General features: G+C 41.1%; 2 protein-coding genes across 2 annotated transcripts in view; both read right to left on the reverse strand.

Annotated features, from left to right (window-relative positions):
- LOC125304976 (fibrillin-2-like) overlaps positions 1-3,818 on the reverse strand; it is an 84,987-nt gene extending 81,169 nt beyond the window's left edge. The window contains exons 1-5 of the mRNA XM_048259548.1: positions 3,303-3,818; positions 2,620-2,702; positions 2,005-2,103; positions 1,548-1,643; positions 53-148 (exon numbers count right to left, since the gene is read on the reverse strand). Coding sequence (XP_048115505.1) covers positions 53-148; positions 1,548-1,643; positions 2,005-2,103; positions 2,620-2,702; positions 3,303-3,475 — 547 coding nt within the window. The 5' untranslated portion in view covers positions 3,476-3,818. The remainder of the gene's footprint in view (positions 1-52; positions 149-1,547; positions 1,644-2,004; positions 2,104-2,619; positions 2,703-3,302) is intronic.
- Positions 3,819-5,064: 1,246 nt separating this feature from the next.
- LOC125304372 (long-chain fatty acid transport protein 6) lies at positions 5,065-17,769 on the reverse strand. Its single transcript, XM_048258584.1, has 10 exons — positions 17,241-17,769; positions 15,912-16,121; positions 14,332-14,490; positions 13,388-13,512; positions 12,914-13,108; positions 12,451-12,541; positions 11,861-12,059; positions 8,148-8,245; positions 7,679-7,809; positions 5,065-6,576 (listed from the first exon to the last, which is right to left on the reverse strand). Exons 1-10 carry the CDS (start codon positions 17,716-17,718, stop codon positions 6,400-6,402), a joined length of 1,863 nt encoding a protein of 620 aa, XP_048114541.1. The 5' UTR covers positions 17,719-17,769; the 3' UTR covers positions 5,065-6,399.
- Between the last annotated feature and the right edge of the window lie 1,362 nt (positions 17,770-19,131).

Genomic DNA, 19,131 nt, shown 5'->3' on the forward strand with positions numbered 1-19,131 from the left:
CCTCGCAGACATAACAGTGAGACAGACTTTCCACACAGAGCTTCTCCCTTACCTCTCTCACACTGGGGCCCAGTGAAGCCGTAGACACAGGCGCACCGGTTCGGCCCGATGCAGCGCCCACCATTCTGGCACTGCCTCTCACAGACGGCTGGAGGGAAGGGAACACAAGACCCAGACACCAGCTCGTTAGTCTCACACAGATAGAACAGCACAAAAAAACAAGACAAGGCACAAACACAATACACATGGTGGAGGTTTACACACAAATACGCCAACAAACGTCACCAACAATTAAAAAAAAAAACGCTTTGACGTAGGAAAATGTTTGTCAAACACTGATTGTGAGTAAATAGGTTGTGGCCTACAAGCATGTCCAATGCTAATGGCAAACTGATGGAGAATTCGGAACGTCGGTCTTCACTATGATAAATGGTCTGGGAAACAGCCATTTAGGAGGTGGAAGAAACTCATCTTTTTAATTGAGAGCTGTGATCTCCATTACACTTATTTGGACAAAGCAACTCATCGTATGGAGTCATGTCAACTGCCAACACTGAAGAAGATCCTCGAGCTGTTTAAGTGATTAAAAGGTCATTACATGCAGTTCTTCCACTCAACCAGAGCTCCACGAGTTCCCTTAACAGGCAAACTGGAACGCTCAAAAACAGCTCGGCCGGCTCTCATCCTCGCCTTTTTCCCTCGAATGCCAAGAAGCTTCGGGTTTGAGATGATAAATCAAACCGGCCCCGACTCTGTGTATTCGACACTTGCTGAGTTCAGGTCTGAGCGAAGCGCCAGAAGAGATTTTCATTTTTTGGACCTTCAACTTGTCTGTCTACTTCTAAACCCCCGCCCCCCACCGCCCCAACCCTTTCTCACTCTTCCTTCCACTTATCATCTCTGTCGTCCCCTTGCACGGTAAACTGCAACTTGCCAATGATTTACGCCACCTTGAGCCTGCTGGTGCTACGACCCATTAGAGTATTCCAGGTGACCCGCGGATGCCTGAGAGACGCAGATCAGACGGAGGGGGGAGAGTCCGGTTGGGCCGAGGCCCCCACGGCAAGTCGAGAGGCGCTGGGAATTACGGGCCCCTGCGCTTTATGGCAGGGCAAGACCCCTGATGGAGGCGAGGGCCTTCGTCTCGGAGAGAGACGGACAAGTCGCGACCGCACCCTTAGGGGTCTATGGGGGTTATGGAAAAGCTTTTTAGAGTATTTGAAACATCTGAAGAGTGAATCTCAAACTATGACGTATGGAAACATATACAACATAATATATTATACAGTATATAGACTAGCCCTGTCATTTTCAGTTGAGAGATGAGATGTGAGACCATCTAGGATAGACAGTTAGAATTCCAGAAGTGAAAAATCTAGAAAAACGGAAAAGTAAGTATTTAGTCTACTTTCCTCTTAGGAGTGACATTCTTCTTGACAGATTACTGCATGCCAGCTATAAGATAGATGTGTCTGCAGTTTATTGTGACACAGTGAATGGCCATTCAGCGTTTTGGGCAGTGAAAGATGGAGGGATGCTTCACTTACGTTGTCCACAGTGGGCTCCTGTGTATCCCTTCGGGCACTGGCAGTGGTCTTCTGCGCAGGCTCCGCCATTCATACACCTGATACTGCACTGCTGAGCTGGACACACAGGGAGCAATGTCAAATAACAAAACTGAACGTCTAAAATGAAAGTCAATGTGGGAAACATTAAAAAAGGAAATACAAGATAAGGCTTTATGCAATTTCAAACAAGAATGGGCTCTGCTCAAGATCTACGATCCTCATCACCGCAGAATGCAAAGCTTAGCATATTTTTATTTGTTTTTTCGTCTGGATGATGTTCTGTTGAGTCAACAGTATTCATTTCCCATTCTCTAACTAAGGGGATTCCAGTCAAATGACTCCAGAGGGGATAAAAAAAAAAGTCATAAGCTTGCTCTGTGGCTTCGTCTTAAGAAAGCAGTTTTCATGGGGTCGCTTAAGAAGGAGGAGGACTTACGGGATTTGGTTGCACAGGTTGGGGCAATGTGACCACTTGGACAAGTGCACATGTTGGGGCGTGAGCAGAAACCATCTCCACAGCTGTTACGGCATATGGCTAGGAGGGGGGAAGAAGGGGACAAGACAACATCAACATCAAACGCAGAACATGTGTGAGCAATGACAGCTGGGAAGATAAGGTGTGGGGCTATTCAGGTCTAAGTCACAGGAGCACTTGAATTGTAATAAGAGCATGACAGCCAGCTAACCTTTATGGAAGCTGTTCAAGGAGACATTACTTTCTAGTAACCCATGTCTACAGTATATACGTTTACCTGTACAAGACTACAGAGGGTTAATGGTTATCCTATATTTCTATGTAAAGGTACTATTTATTGTTACTCTAGGGTTTCTGATTAAACTGTAGCTTGAATAGTATGAATGGTATGTCACTTTGGATAAATGCATCAGTTAATGGAATCTATGGCAATGTGATGTCTGGCAGTATGCATTCCATTTAGCCCCCCCCAAACTGTGCAAACATTGTTAGTTCTGAGCGCGGGGTGACATGGCACACTGACCAACTCACGGAGAGAGAGAGTTTGTTATAGACCACATCTGGTGCACTACTTACGCACGATACACTGGTTGCCCCCTGGCAACGTTTTCCAGCCTGGACAGCAGTAGGAATGGAAACGAGATCCACACACATTTGGTCTGTAAAACAGTTAGGATATGCCGTGTTGGTTACAAACTGACACATTAATCAACTAGGAATAGCCTTGAGGTTGAGTTTGAAGTACAGTAATTTATTGACAGCATCCTTGATACTGTCTTTTATGTGAGGTCAACACAAACAAATGGCGCCATGCAAAAAGAGTCAGGCAAGTGCTTCTACTTACATGGCTGAGTGCAGTGCAGCAGAGGTAATACATAAATAATATGAACAACTGTTAATTATTCAACCCCTGGAAAACTGGACAGCACCAAACAATGACACATAAAACGTTCAGAAAACAACTTTGACCATGTAAATACACACCAAACATTTAATTCCCCTGCCCATCTCATTAGGTGCTGTTCATCATACATCCTTATTCTAATTATCTTAAATATATGATATTAAATTCAAAATTAGCTATACGCACAGATCCCATACTTTGAACAAAAGTGCGACAGAAATGCTTAAATATATAGCACAGGATTTATTCGTTTCCAATGTGTTGAGTTATACTTCATAGGTAAATAGATGTAATGTATTAATTTGCTGTCTCTGTAAGTCAGAAACTCCATCTGAAAAACTTTACCCAGTCTTACCCTGTTAGCGCATCTTGTTTTCCACGTCTGCGTACCCTGCTACTTGATGCAGAACCATCATATTGAGTCCTCCCGTGATTCTCAGGAATCTGTCCCATAACAGTATTCATCAAAATACCCAACAAACTCACATATCCGAGTACGAATGCCATGGTCCACTTTATCCACACCATGAATGTTTGTTGTAAATTTCAAATTGATCAATATTCAACTTGATAGGCTACTAAAAAACCGTGCGTAAAAGTTCAACTGGCTAGAAAAAGTCCATTTTCTGTCAATAAATCCCAACGTAATAGAGTTTGCGAATGTACGACCGAAGTAAACAACAAAATAATGGCAAACATAAGATTTGCATTCCCTTCGTCAGAAAAATGTCCATCCAGCCATGGCAAGCAGTAAGTCTAAAATCCAGAGAGTGCAGATTCGGAAAAACTCTAACAACACGGAAAAGAGCGGAGGTTCAAACGCGGTGGCTGCACAGTGCGTGGAGAAGAGGCTCCAGTGGTTGTACGTGTGCTCCTGGTGTCAGATGGTGCGCAAGTCGCAGCAGTCAGCGTCCGCGGTGCACCTACAGGCTATGCTGATGGCTGGACAGACAAATACGTCCTCCCAGATAACTGGCCCCTGGAGAATTCTCTACACGTGTCCGTCATGTTTATGTATGCACCGCAGTTGAGTGACGTACTTTTGACTTGTCCTTAAAGCAGCGTAGAAGGCGTTTTTTTATGGCACCGTATGTTGGGTAACATCCAAACCTCATTATAAAGAAATATGTAAGGCTGGACGTCAGTTCATTTAGGGCAAACAATTTGGAGAAATATACTGTAAATTCCGTGATACCCGAAAAAATAATACTAAAACACAGAACGGTGTGGGTGGTCGGTAGTCTGATAGTTAACCCAGTCAACACTGCTGAATTCATCCACCCATATATTGCTCTTGCTGTATATAAACGGAATGTGTAATTTGCCTTTCTTTCACTGCGATCCGTTTTGCCACCCCTCTGGCATGTCTATAAAGCTAGGCTTCAAACATTTGGGAGGCTGTAGCCTACCCTGGGTTGAATTAAAGGTGCGCACCGAAAAAGAGCCTTTAAGTTACATCCTTACCGTCTCTTAATTAGAAAGTCAACGGGAAGTGTTATATATTATTATAACGCGTCAAATAAAATGTGAGTGTAATTACACAACATTTCATTTAGCCTTCCCCCACCTTCTCATGTCATCCTAACATTAAGTCTTATACTTCACAGACACAGTCTGTGAAAACTGTCTTTAGCTGACCTCTAGAGGACATAAGTGAAAAATGCATGACAGCCCACCAAATGAAACCCCAGTGTAACTCAAAGTACTGGAAGCCTAAACAAAATCATTTTATATCTTTAACAAACAGGACATAAACTGGACCAAGGTAATAATACCAACATTGCATAGAATAGGTTTGTACCATATGCAATATTGACTTTGAAGGACATTAGGATATACTTTTTTCCCCATTCAAGAACCACAGCCTTTCCCTTTAAAAAGAGTATAATTTTTGGAGCATCCATATCTCCAGTCAGTCCTGTCTCTATCTCCGGGTACACAGAACACATCATCTACCTATGGTAGATATAGCTAGCCGAAAAATGCAGATCTGCACCAAACAAACTCACAAATCTGAACACATTTTTAAGTATATAACTGCAAAATGTCTGCAGGTGCCTATAGCATAAATTACACAGACCTGTAGGCCTGCACAGAAAACAAACTGGGCACAATAGTGTTTTTAAACAAGCAGTTTTTTAATAGACATTACAGTCCAAGTAAATATTATCACATTAGATGTACTGCATGTCCATTTCATTTGTGTTTGCTGAGAGTCAGATGTTCTCCTTGTCATGAACAACAGACTACATGGGCATTTACACAAATCTGTCATTTTCATACCACCCAAGCAGTTGAGAGCAAAAGCCTTAATTTCTCTTCCCATTAATATTGGGTACAGTCAAGACTACTTGTATTGCACACTTTTACAACTAAGTATTTCAATAACATAATGTTAGCTTGATAGCTTATTTGGTCTATCGGCTAGTAAGGTGTATGCGCATCAGAATTCCACCCAAATGCCTCATAAATTCTTAACTCAACACATCCATCTCTGTTAGGTATAAAATATGCAATACCCAAACAATGGGATCGTTGTCTGTAATCTTAAAACTATTTTGACAAAATGTAGTCAAATTTCATTCCTTTACATTAGCTCTGGAATATCTCCACTTTAGGTTTTGGACAGAAAGGCTTTGGGTACTACTATACACTCCTAGCATATTCAGGATTTGCACACTGCTAGCACACTGTCTCAATATCGATATTGAGTTTATATTACTGTCAATAATTAAAAAACAAATCCACCATGACAAACTGGGCGTAAGGGTGTTTCTATCAAAACCATAATCTTATTAACTGCTAAACATGTCTGATATTTTTAATATAAAATCTAAGATGCTATATGCTACATACATATAGCAACACACAATCACAACACATAACATAAAATGAATATACCTGTAATGTAGTGTTTTAAATGCTGAATGCCATTTCACTGAAATGTATCTGATGTACTGAAGCCTGAGACTTGAAATCAGTGCAGATGACCAAAACAGACGAACCAGTGTGTCTGGAGTGATTGTGTCCACCAAGCCATGTTCATGCTCCTGAACATGCCACTGTCACTATATAAGTAACAATCACTTTAGATCGCTTGAATCAAAAGGATTCAAAACTTCTCCGAAAGGGTCAAAGCTATGTGCTCAAAAAGAGACCAACAGTCTGTCAGTTTGAAGCACATGCATGTAACTTTCCAAAGGAATGTGTGAAATGCCTACTTTAAAGACTATTTCATATAATGTTGGACATAAAAAAAAAAAAATAACATTGCAGTTGAACAAGAATAGTCATATCCACTCTAGTCAGTTGTTAGCGGATTCTCAATGAGTATTGAATGCGAACAGTGAAAACACTGCCCTCTGTCTGTAAAAAGGTGATTCAAAATAGTACTTGACTACTATTGGCTGAGGAATGTCTCTTTGTTTGTTACCACTTCCATGTCTTGTGGGCTACAGTCGTATCTTGCCTGAGAGAATGTCATCAAACACAGCTTGAGTGAGAGGCATGTAGTCCTTCTGGGAACTGTCCAGGAAGTAGAGTGGGTCCTGGACAGTCTCAGGATTAAATCCTTCCTGGACAAGTTTCCCCTTCTGCTGCTTGAAAGTCTCTGTGACATCTATGGATGTCTGAGGATGGCATGGGAACAGAAAAGAGATCAGGACATGTTCCCATTTGGATTGTTTATAGTGTGACACCGCAGCATCTGTAAAACTTCATGCTGCCACCAGAAAATGTTACTTCAACTAAAGTAAAACATTTAGAGAATGCTACAGCTGACTAAACACCTGCAACTGAAAGGGCTATTAATGTCCACCAATAAGTTCAAACAGGGATTCCCAAACTGTGGTACGTGTACCACCGGTGGTACACAAGCTTCCACTAGGGGGTACATGAGATGAAAAGACCTGCGTGAAGCTGGCCCCCCATGTTATTCAAAAATGATTAAAAACACTGCTATTCGTTTGTGCTACGTTTGTGCCAGTTTGTGCCGTAAAAATGACCGTTTGTGCTGTTAAGGGTTTTAAGTAATTAAACTTTACATTTTCTGGCCAGTGACGTCACTCAGCCCCCCATACTTGTCCAAATTTCCCCAAAATAGTCTCAATCGTTTGTGCTCATTTGTGCCGTTAAAAGTAACATTTGTGCTACTATGTTTTTAAAGATATTCCACGTTATTTGTTACGCGTGTGACGTCATCCAGCCCCCCATCAATGTCCAAATCTTCCCAAAATGGTCTCAATCATTTGTGCTAGGTTTGTGCTGATTTGTGCCGTCAAAAGAAACTTTTGTGCTACTATGTTTTCTAAGTTATTATGGTCTATTTATTACTCGCGTGATGTCACCAGCCCCCCATCAATGTCCAAAAGTGTTCAAAATTATAAGCCTATGTTCTCTTTGTTCTTTGTGTTTCATAATGTTGCTCTCCACACTGTTTTTTAGTGTGAGAGCTCATAGACCAGTTGCACATTTTGATTTTTTTTATTTGTTATCATATAGGGCGGCTAATTAAACATGATGCCTAGAATGAGTCAATGGAATGTGTCAATGTTTTTTATGTGTCGGATGGTGGGGGTGGTAAACGGGGAAAAAAGTTTGGGAACCGCTGAGTTAAACCATAACATACTAGTTACCACTGACTAAGAAATGTGTTAGATAAAAACATTAAAAGACTATCACTTTACATTATTAAAATACATATTGCAGCTATGAATGATTTTCTGCATTTACCTCCACTCTTAGAAACCATGGCCATGCGTATGCTGGAAGATTCTGGACCAAATGGCTGTAGAATCTCTTACCATCCAGTTTTTGGTCGGGCTTCAGGACAATGGCTGCCATACCTGCTCTGCCTTCATATCCTATTATTGAAAAAAGAAACATTAAATCTTCTCTATCTCAAGATACTGATAGAAAAGGAATGACAAAGGCATACCACATGTAATGTGTGACAGTTTTGGTAGAAATGTGTGTAAGACTAGAAATGTGTTTTGCTAAAACAGCTGTCTACTACAGGTAGTTTTCTATGCTATTTTACTCCACTGGGTCTTACATGACAACTTAACACCTTTGCAAAAACAGTGCATTCAGACAGAATTAAAACTAAAGATGAATTTAGCACAAAAGACAATCTGTTGAGTGAACACTACAAAAACAGAGGATATTGGCTACTGGTCTTTAAAAGGCTGGATTTACACACCTGGCACTGACACGCCGTAGACATTCACATCCTGCACAAAGTCCAGACCGCCCAGGATCTCGGACACCTCAGTTGTAGCAACGTTCTCACCTTTCCATCTGAAGGACACACAAGGACGGCCCAGTCAGCCCACACAGGTCCAACATTCAATACCTCTTAATCGCCTCTGGCTACATTTTACAAGAACTAAGTTCTATTAATTTCACATTCATAGGAACAATTTCTGATGTTCACAACTCTTTCATGGGAAAAGTTCATATTTTCTTAGCAGCACTACACCATAAACAAATTATTTCCTCTGATATGGTTGGCGCCGTTTCTCTGTTTGAAGCCCACAGCTTCTCTGATTCCAAAGCTTAATGGAGATCTTATGCTTGGCTGCTCGTCCACTAGCTCTGTGTCCTTCACCACTAGATGGTGCTGATAGTCAGGGTTAGAGTGAGGGGAAACAGCTGAGTGTAGCACTGCTTCTCTTGGGGGGAAAAAGCTTAATGGAGATCTTATGCTTGGCTGCTCGTCCACTAGCTATGCGTCCTTCACCACTAGATGGAGCTGATAGTCAGGGTTAGAGTGAGGGGACGACAGTGTGAGGGGAAACAGCTGAGTGTAGCACTGCTTCTCTTGGGGAAAAAAGAGGGAGTATGAGTAGACTTTGGAGCGGCTGTTCTGTAAGTAAGGCTCTCTATTCTCTTCTGCCCTGTTATCCCAATGAAGCTAACTAGACGTATCTAGCCGACCGGAAGTTTAAAGACAACGTGGAATTTAAAAAAATGGGCGGGGCTGAATAAGGTGAATATTCCCAAAGTGACAGCACAGACCAAGACCAAGAAGACAGACAGAGCGAGAACAGAAAACAACTCTTGTGTCCGTGCGGATTTCATTTTTACAGTTTCATTTCTTGAGATAGATGAACAAATTACCTCTTTTTTTGTTCTTATTCCAAGGGTTGTTCTTATTTGTTCTTATTTTGTTAGTAACCACGGATTTCTGGAATGATTATTTTAAAACAAAAACATTTATGTTTGATAAACATAAAAAATATGAAGATTGGATAATTACATTTGTGGGCTAAAGGGCTATTGATCCCAGCTAAGAATATAAAAAAATGTTCGGATGATATTGCATGCTTTCAGCTGCTGAGTGGCTTCTAGGGTGCTTTTATGCTCCATCCAATGCTTCGGCATGTGACAGGGTATTTGCACACCACACCACACCTTCCCTTACATACTGTAGTGTTTAGAGGGCTAACAACAAACAAGTGTGGTTTTCATCATTCACACCAGGACATGTACTGTATATCTTGATAGTAATAGTGTTTGGTGCATCCAGAGTTGATATAATTAGTTTAGTCTGTGGTTGTTTGTGGCCTCTATTCTTACAAATGGCAACAACAAAAAAGAACAGAACAGAAATTTTAGAAAAAACACAAGACATCTAAGAGAATGCTGGCTGGTTACAAACGAGTCATACCCTTACATGTATATGAAATGATATATATATATATATATATATATATATATATACATACATACACACATACACACACTTTCTCAGTTCTGTCAAAAAACAAATGCTACAACACCAGCACCAAAAAAACCTCTTGAACTCATACTTGAGGAATTTTGAATGCAGTGCTCTTCAAATCCACATCCTCTCCACAAATCACTGTGCTGTCACCTAATCGGCACGCAGTTTCTGCGTCACACCATCAGCGCTCGCTACCTGCCAGACAGCCAGAAGACAAACGACCACATTGTGACCCTGCACTCCCAGACTCCTCACTTAGACGCAAGCTTTTGACCCAATGGCAGGGCTTCACTAATGAACCTATTGTCTCTTTAATCTTCTCGTCATGGTAACCGGTTCCAATGAAGCCCCTTCAACTAGGAACGGCGGGGTGGGGGGGGGTTAGTGGAGTGAGGGAGGGGGAATTTTCAACCAAGGCCAAACTATCGAGTCCTCTAGGCTGTAATTGTAGCTTTTTCCCTCATCACACACACACACACACACACACAGGCGCGCACACATGCACACACATACACACACACCCTTCCTTAGCCACTTTAAGAGGGTGGGGGCCCTGCGTCACTGCGTCTGGGGTGGTTTTTGTGAATGGCTGCGGTGGCCTGGTTTCTTGGCCTCTTTCAGTTGCCCCTGCCAATGCCGTTTAGTCCAAGCCAACACTTCTTCCGCTAGGGTGCCAACAGCCAGCAGGGACCAAAAAAAAAAAAAAAAACCCAGCTCTCTCTTGGGTGAGTTTTCTTCTTTGTGTGCTCTGCTACAACTTCGATGGTGTTAATTCGTATGGGTATTGAGTCTAGGGACTCAATACCCATACGCAGGGGGAGAGCGGCTACTGGAAGGTGGCAGGAATGTCGGCGGCTGTGACGAATGGCACGGCCGGAGCATCAATCTCTGCCAGCATGCCAGAGCAGTTGGGGGCTCAACAATGGGGAGGGTCACCCGAGGCCGGGGGTGGCAATGTAGAGAGGGGGCGCACAATGGGGGAAAAGGGGGCACAACATGCAAAATGTCCACCCTGGGAAATATATGGGCCTTCATGGGAGGGAGGGATGGAGAGATTGAGGGAAAGGAGGGAGAGTGAAATGGCAGATACAGATGAGAGTTCTTCAAAGGAGAGGAGAGATGAGAGAGAGAGAGAAGAGGAGAGATGAAGGAAGAAGAGCTTGAACAGAGATCACTTGGTCACCTGTTTAAACACTCACTGCTCTCTGGACTACTACACCGCAGAGTGGATACTATAAAATATCTGTTTCACTCACAAAATATATATGCAGACATGTAGTGGAGGACTGGTGGGTAATTTAGTTTGAGAAATTATTCTACCAGCACAGAGCCTTCCTAAACTGAGAAAATCCACTCTAGCCATCTGGAATTCTGGATCTCATTTTAAACCCTCTATACAACGCATTTCTGATTTAATATTGTATCCAACATTTCAATCTGAATAATCTGTAAAGATATTGCTTTTCTGTTCAATAGGTACTCTGTCCTGAAATCACTTCCAAGACAAGAACGTTCAAATGGTATATCAATTAATACAGACTTACTGTAAGTTCTTATGCAGCTGTATGTAGACCATGCAATGAATTTCTCCAGCGTTGGACCATTTGAAAAGTACTCTGGTTTATGTAAACCCTATAATTATCAGTGTACATGCAGTCTCCAGTATGTCAAATTCTCTTTAAGGCATTAATAAAAGTAAGCAGTCTCTGAGAAGATCTCTTATAAAAACAGATCTTAGAACTAGATTGAGTGAAGGGGAAACCAAATCAATTAAAGTAGAAAATGTTAATTTTTGGAGCTCTATCAAGAGCTACAGCATCAAACAAAGAAATATTATGGCTGTTGAGAGTATCCTGAAACAGAGGAAAGCACTGGATTTGTTGGGAGAGCCTTTGCTGTCAAATTGAAAGCCCTGCTTAGTGGTTTTGGTTACTTTGAAACCCCACAGGCCATGGTCAGGCATGAATAGGATTCCCCGTTTCTAACCTGACCATGGGGCAATTTGTGGTCAGTGACGTCAAAGACTTGAATAATACTGAGAAATAGGCATGAGAGCAAGCTTGTGTGTACAATATTACATAATAACCAGTCAACAGCGGACTTGCATCAAGGAGGCTTTGAGTACCCTACACTGAGGTGCGCATTTCATCAATATCCCAAAAGAACAAATGAAAAATAAACTGTACCTGAATGTGTCTCCAATGCGGTCTCGGAAGTGCACAAAATCCCTGTGGTCCTGCAGCATCAGGTCACCAGTGTTGAAGTACACATCCCCTTCCTGGAAGACATTCCGGAGCAGTTTCCTCTCAGACATCTCCTTGTTGCCGGCGTACCCCAGGAAAGGGTTCATGCCAGAGACAGGGGCCACAAGAATACCAGTTTCCCCTCAAAACAGCAGATGACGCAGTAAGTGACAGGACCATCTCTGGTTGTTTGGTTTGACCAATTTCACATCACTACTAGGCTAATATTTGTCTGCATTCTTTCAGCCCATAGCAACTGTGATTTATGTTCAAGATCTTTAACTTGAAGAAATCCGTATGCAGTGATAGGGGACCATCATATTATAGACGTTGTAATTTCACTGAACAGTGGTTACTTATGTCTCAAACCACCTACTTGCATTCTTCAAATACTTAGTTTAAGTATATAGTGCAGATACTGGGACAATACTAACCATCAAAAAGTGGGCACAATGCAAGTAAGCGCTCAGTGCACACTAGCAGTGTGATGACGGAAGTATGTGGTTTCAGACACAGCCAAGATCTCTACTCACCTTTCTTTGCTCTTATGCATCTTCCTGATTCTGTGCGGATTGGCTCATATGTGTTGGGATCACACTTCAGGAAGTCAAAGGGCGAGTTCCTCTGGGAATAACCGTATATGCATATACATAGTCACACAGCAGTGTACACAATATGATTAATATGAATATGCTTAAAATGAATCATTCAGCAAATATATACTGTAAGTATTGTAAAATGCTACAAAATCATTAACGTAATTCAGTACATGACAAAAACCCATAGACTGAAGACCATATTTTGTTTATGTTTATATTTTTCCTAATGTGACATTTTTATTCAAAAACATTTTTGTTTTCCAGTAAAGACTAGACAAGAAGTGTTCATTTAGCTACAAACATAGCTTTTTGGTCAATTCCAAAGAAGGGTGTGTACCCAAAGTCAGGATCTGATGCAAGCGAAAGCCATGGGAGCAGAAAACCACCTCAGACTTACCTTGTTGAAATAACTTGCACGGCCAATGGGTCCGATTTCATTAGTGTAGTTGAGGAAGCCAATGCTGGCCTCGGTCATACCATAGGCCTCACGGATATGGATTTTGCCAAAGCGCTTGGCGAATTCCCTCCAAACATCAGCTCGCAGGCCACTCCCCGCTGCTATTCGGACTTGGTGAGCAGTCTCTTCAGCGGTCTAACAGGGATTATAACCAGATTAGCCATATCAGAATGCAGATTAGATTTAAATCCAGCTACTCATACAGTAGATGTGTGTGATACTGATGGAGATTTCCAGGGAGAAAAGCAGCACAAGCCAAGCAAGTGTTATTTTATTTAGTTGAATTTCAATTTGACTATTGTTGAAATTATTCCAACTACAAATTGAAGTACTAGACATAGCATGAATATAAAAAGGAGTAAGTCTGTTTGCTTTCTGAAATAAGGAGTACATCATGAGAAGTTTGTGATTTACCTTAGGCTGATTGATCAGGTACCGACAGAGCTCTCCGATGTACTGGAAGACAGTCACATTGTATTTCTGGCAGTCTTTCCAAAACTGACTTGCAGAGAATTTTTTCTTGAGTATGCAAGTGGCTCCTGTGGGAGAAATAAACAGGTTTGTTTTGTTTTAATCATCACTTTTTACCACCAATTAGGAGTAGTGAGGATCTATGTGAAACCTTCCCAAAAAATGTTAATTATTATATATATATATATATATATATATATATATATATATACACTAATATTGTATGATTTTTTTGTATATGTTAACATATTACAATACATATATAACAAAGATTTTCACAAACCACCTCAATCCAACTGGGTAGGTTCCATGTGTTTTTACTCATACTGTAGATGCATGCTCAAAACAATGCATTTTTACAGTCTCTGCTCTGCCTGCAAGTCATGCCTTGAAATTTAGCTATCAGACAACCACTACAACCGGGGCATGCTTGGGCATTTCCAGGAATTGTGCAACTTGGACTTGTTTTTTTCCCCTCTAAAGCGGTAGCTAAAAATATCCTATAGTGAGAGTACACAACCAACTTTTTATAGGGTTGTAGGTTAAGCTGAATTCGATGCCATGGGAAAGGGAGCACCTCTCTAAAACTACACAAAGTCTTTGTTCAAATCAATGTTTTACTTTTAACAACACATACTGCCCAAAAAGAGCTTTCAAAGAAAGAAGAGCTTAATTCTTCAAAGCACATTGTTTTGAGTTTTGATTATCTCGCATGTGATTCTGCAACAAGTATTTGTGAAGTTTTGGATTCTAATTTTTAAGACATAGACAGTCTGTGGATAGCTACAAAGACAATATTCCAGATGCTCTTAGTGTTTAGCCATGTCAATGTTTTCAACCATTATTTTACCAAAGCGCTTGAGCTTCCTTCAAAATGTGTTCCTTACCGAGCTCGATGCAACCCCCAATGCCAAGAAGGGAGGCAGACATGTGGTAAAGGGGGAGTGTGACATAGATATTGTCATTGGCTGTGGCTCCACATAAACGCAGGAAACTCATGCACATCACCGCTTTGATGTGACTCACACGGGCAGCCTTAGGGAGACCTGAGGAAATAACAACAGAGAGTTCCGCTGAATGAGGACACATAAAAGCCTCTTATAAATGCTACAGAGTGGGTTTAGAAGAGTGTACTCTACGGGCTAACTGTTTAAATGTAGGCCTACACATTGGAGTAAAATTATATGATTTGAATGAATGACAAAAACAACACAAAAAAAAACAGGCTAACGATACGATCAGTCGTTTGGCGAGGCAGCCTTTAGTGATAGTGCTCTAACTGCATGGAACGAGCAGCAGAAACACTTAAAACAGGAGCTCTTCATCTCATTACTTTATTGTAAGGCATTTCTTAATCAATTCTATAACTCTGTCGGTTCTTCTATTCAAATTTGATATTGTTTCTTTAACTTTCATTTTTGCATTTCTATTTTTATATGGTTGTCATTGCTGTTTTCCCGTTGGTCAATGTTGTCTTGTCTTTTTGCGTGCTGCCTTCTTGGCCAGGGCCCATTTGATAAAGAGATAGTGAAATAAGTGTACACTGGAGTAACAACAAAGACAAAATAAAAACCAGCATTACTATTACTACTACTACTACCATTAAGTTATTTCCAACCATGCCTTGAGCAGATCAGATAAGACAGCAAAATCAGCTTTTATGGTCAAAATAACAACAGTGTCTAAAATGACCAACAGCACCAGGAGCACTTACATTCACACATGGCTATTTATTGTATTCCTGTCAAATCCGCCTTGATTTTGGGAGCTTAGTGCCATGTGGGAAACTGGCACTGGAGACAAAAGGAAGTGCCCATGCTGTTAATCCAGAACACATTTACCCCTTCATAAAACCAAGTGGATTGTTTTTGTCATGGCAAATTACAGCTCTCTAAGGATGCTGGTTGGCCTCGCGACAGCACATTGAATGACTTATATGGGTGTTAAGCAAAGCTGTTAAAAGTGTCCTTTCTCTGTGCCAGACTTTAGTAATTGTGAGACAGATGTGTTTAATGCATGTTTTACGCACATGCTAAGCATGCATAACTTTGCTGGAACTCTCTGTGGGACCTGCAAGATGTTGCTGGGATTTTGCAGGCAAGGGTGTCAACACCATTTGAATTTGCAGTACATTACACAATTCGAAACATCCAGAAAAAAAAACACCATTAGTGTAAGAGAAACTGACCACCGTGTATGTTAGCATTTTGTTTGGTTCAAACCCTATCACAGTCCATGGATATCTGGATGAACTACAAACCATGAGTCCATTCCTTCAAACCAAAAACCATTATGGGCATTTCAGTGGCTTAATTTCCCCTGGCACTTTAATTAGTTGAATGAAGAGGGTAAAACAAGGCAGTATAACTGCCATAGGTGTGGGCAATGGCCAAATGACTGAGTGCTTCCCTCAGAAGGAGGGACTAAACACTGTCTAGCGGGTTTGGAACTTTGGATGCTGGCCTACCTGTGGTTCCCGAGGTGAAGATGAAGAGGAAGTTTGACATGAGCGTAGCCGTGGTCTTTTCCGAGGGCGGCTGGGCTTCACCCGAAGCCTCTTCCACTTTGTCCAGTAACGTGCGCAAACCCTCCACCGACGAGCTGTTGTCTGTAACCCACAGCTCAATCCCATTGTCCTTCAGGCTAGATAGTACATCTTCTCGGGAGCTAACCAAATCTGAGAAAAGAGGAAGACGTAGCCTACTTACGATTTTGTCAAAATACCCAATAAATATGTTTTTTGCCCATTCTAATGCACTCTTGGGAGTCGGGACAGAATGACAACACGGGGGAAGAGACATTACTCTGGGGGAAGACGAGTGAGGCAAGTTCAGTATAGGCCTACTATGTAATGAGTAAATTGGAGCATTTTGAACCCTGGAATAAGTGCAATGGACACTGCGTAGAGGGTCTCTTACTCTGGTCAGAAGTAAATTACCTCTGATTGAACACACCCTACTCTGATCTCCAGTGTAATTCAAACACACCTTTTTAAAGTTAAAGGAACACTATACAACATTTTCACCTATGCAACCTTTACCAAGCCAATTTGATGGTAAACGAATCGTTCACCTAGCATAGCATAGACGTAGCGAGTCGCTACCGAGAAAACCAGACATGCGGCCCTAAACGTGTAGCCTACCTTTAACCCCAGATATCACCTCATAGATGGTGTGAAGTATGATAAGAATAGGAACAAATTCCAACGAGGACAGTTGACATAGGTTAGCCTACATCATGGAAATTATCTTCTGAGCATAAAGTGATAGGCCCTAGTGAATGATATCAGGAAACAGATGGCTATCCATAACTTTTGTCTTAGGACTGCTGGCTTACATTATTCACATCACATATTTGCAATTAGGCCATTTGTTATAAATATATGCGTATAGACAGTTGCGTGCTGCTTGTAGCCTAGGCCTACTCTATGGAAATATAGGCTGTTGTTTGCCACATCTGTAGCGTAAACGTTAGTGTAAAACAAATCCTGATTGCGCAACCCGATAATTAAAGAGGAATATAATATGACAAATATGCTACAAGAACGATGTCAGCTTGGAATAACCTAAAATGACTACCGACATACAGATAACTCGTAGCACATGATTTAAACAGACCTGTACAAATGTCATTTTCATAGGCTGCTGCAACTTGCGACACGTTAGATACGTGGAGCACTATTTACATGATTGACAACTGGCTAACACTACCTTGGCTTGAACCAGAGGGAGTAGAACCAGCCCTGCGTCACATATGCAAGCTATAGGCTATGCAAGCGCAAGTTAATGTCGTATACCTGAGCCTACGACGAGTGTGTTTGCCCCACAGCTCTGAAAACAGTGAAGAAAAGACTTGGATTTGATGTTAAAATTGAGGAACGCGACCTCACAGCCCAGTTTGCACAGTCCAAACCAAACGCATATGAAATCGGGTTCATTGCTCATCAAAAGTGCAACAATGTCTCCTTGTTTCAATCCTCCCTCGTTTTTAAACACGTTTGCAAATTTGTTGCTCCTTACATCAACGTCCTGGTAAGTCAGAACTTGACTCTCAAAAACGATGAACGGTTTGCCAGGAGTTGTCCTTGCCTGGTGAACAAAACAGTCGAGATAGGTGATAACCCCGCTCTTCATCCGTGACTTCACGGCCACCCCGACCTTTCGTAGTTTTAAGTAATACATCAAGTCATCCCAAAAGTAAGGGTAACACATCCGTTGAAAAGCCAGGAGCGTCAATAATCCAGTTGCAGTGGTAGTAAGCACCCAAGTCAACATTATGTTTGTATAAGGAGGGAACGCCTCAGCCGCTCACTACTACTCTGTAAAAGTTTGAAGCTTTACCCCTATATTTAAATGCCTGCACGTGCACCGCGCATGCTCAAGATGGAGTAAGCTTTTTTAATTTCATACCAGCGCTCCATTGGCCAAAATCTGCAAGTGTCAAAACTTTCTTCTTGAAGTGATCAACTTAATTCTTGCTGATAATTAGTCAAGGCTACATATAATTTGTCTATCACAATTTTACTAATGACAAAAAGTGATTTGTTATTATAACAAATGCAATAGGCCTATATTTGCTGAATCTCAGTTAGCAGTTATGTAGCCTATGACATAGCCTACACTGAGGGTCAAATTCTCTCACTTGTTTACATTTGCATCAACCTGAGGCAGTATTATGCATCATTCCAAATGTCTCATATCCAATAGTCCTGATATATCACAAGTAATTTCGAGAGATGGCCTACTGAAATAATATAACAATGCCCATAACCCAAATGAATCAATCATTTTTTGCCTTTCATCTCCCACTAAATTACAAACAATAAACACAGAGGTGTTAGGCTACAGAGTATACAACTCCTCCTGTGTTGTCCTGCTGGGCTACAGTATTGCTCCAACTTCTCTAACTCACTCATATTCCTTGTAATAATGCTGTACGACTGTCTGCTATTAGGCCTACCCATGACCTATGGCACAGATCTATTTTAGTGAACTCAGGGGTATCTGTACATAAGCTTTTTGTGAATGACAAGTTGTAATAGGTTATAAAAAGTTATTGTAAAAAGTCTGTAAAATATTTCTCCAAACACTAATGGACAATGTGGTAGTACAGTGGCTTTTACAGCAGTGGCTGTAAAAGCTTTTGAATGATTTGCATATAATCACACCACTCTGTCTTTTCTACTTCCTTTCTCACTGCTCTACAATCATCGCAAGATAAGCCTATAGGACAACTACTCCAATCTGTAACAACTTCTCCTTTTGCCTCTCCTCCCTATCCCTATAAAAATGATTGAATGACTTTTCAGTAGTGTTTCATTGTTCATTCAAGTGCAAATTGTCTTATCTGACTGATTCAGTGACAATCTCTACGTAGTTTTTAAAAATATATATAATAATAATAAAAATTACAGTAGCCACAAACTCTGATCTCTTTATGTTTATTAACCAATCTTTCGGCACATGCAGCCTTTATCAAAGTTTAATGATTATCATTAAAACTTGATAAAGGCTGGGTGCCGAAACGTCAGCTCATAAACATACATCAGAGTGTGCGGCTACTCTATTTTTAATTCGATATACCTCCTGGCCAGCACCCTCCTCCAAGATTTTCATATATAATAATACAAAAATAAACACCAAGAAGTCGTTCCATGAGTTGAGATAATACTAATAATAAAGACTTTG

The sequence above is a fragment of the Alosa alosa genome, chromosome 12, assembly GCF_017589495.1.
Source record: "Alosa alosa isolate M-15738 ecotype Scorff River chromosome 12, AALO_Geno_1.1, whole genome shotgun sequence".
Lineage (NCBI taxonomy): Eukaryota > Metazoa > Chordata > Actinopteri > Clupeiformes > Clupeidae > Alosa > Alosa alosa.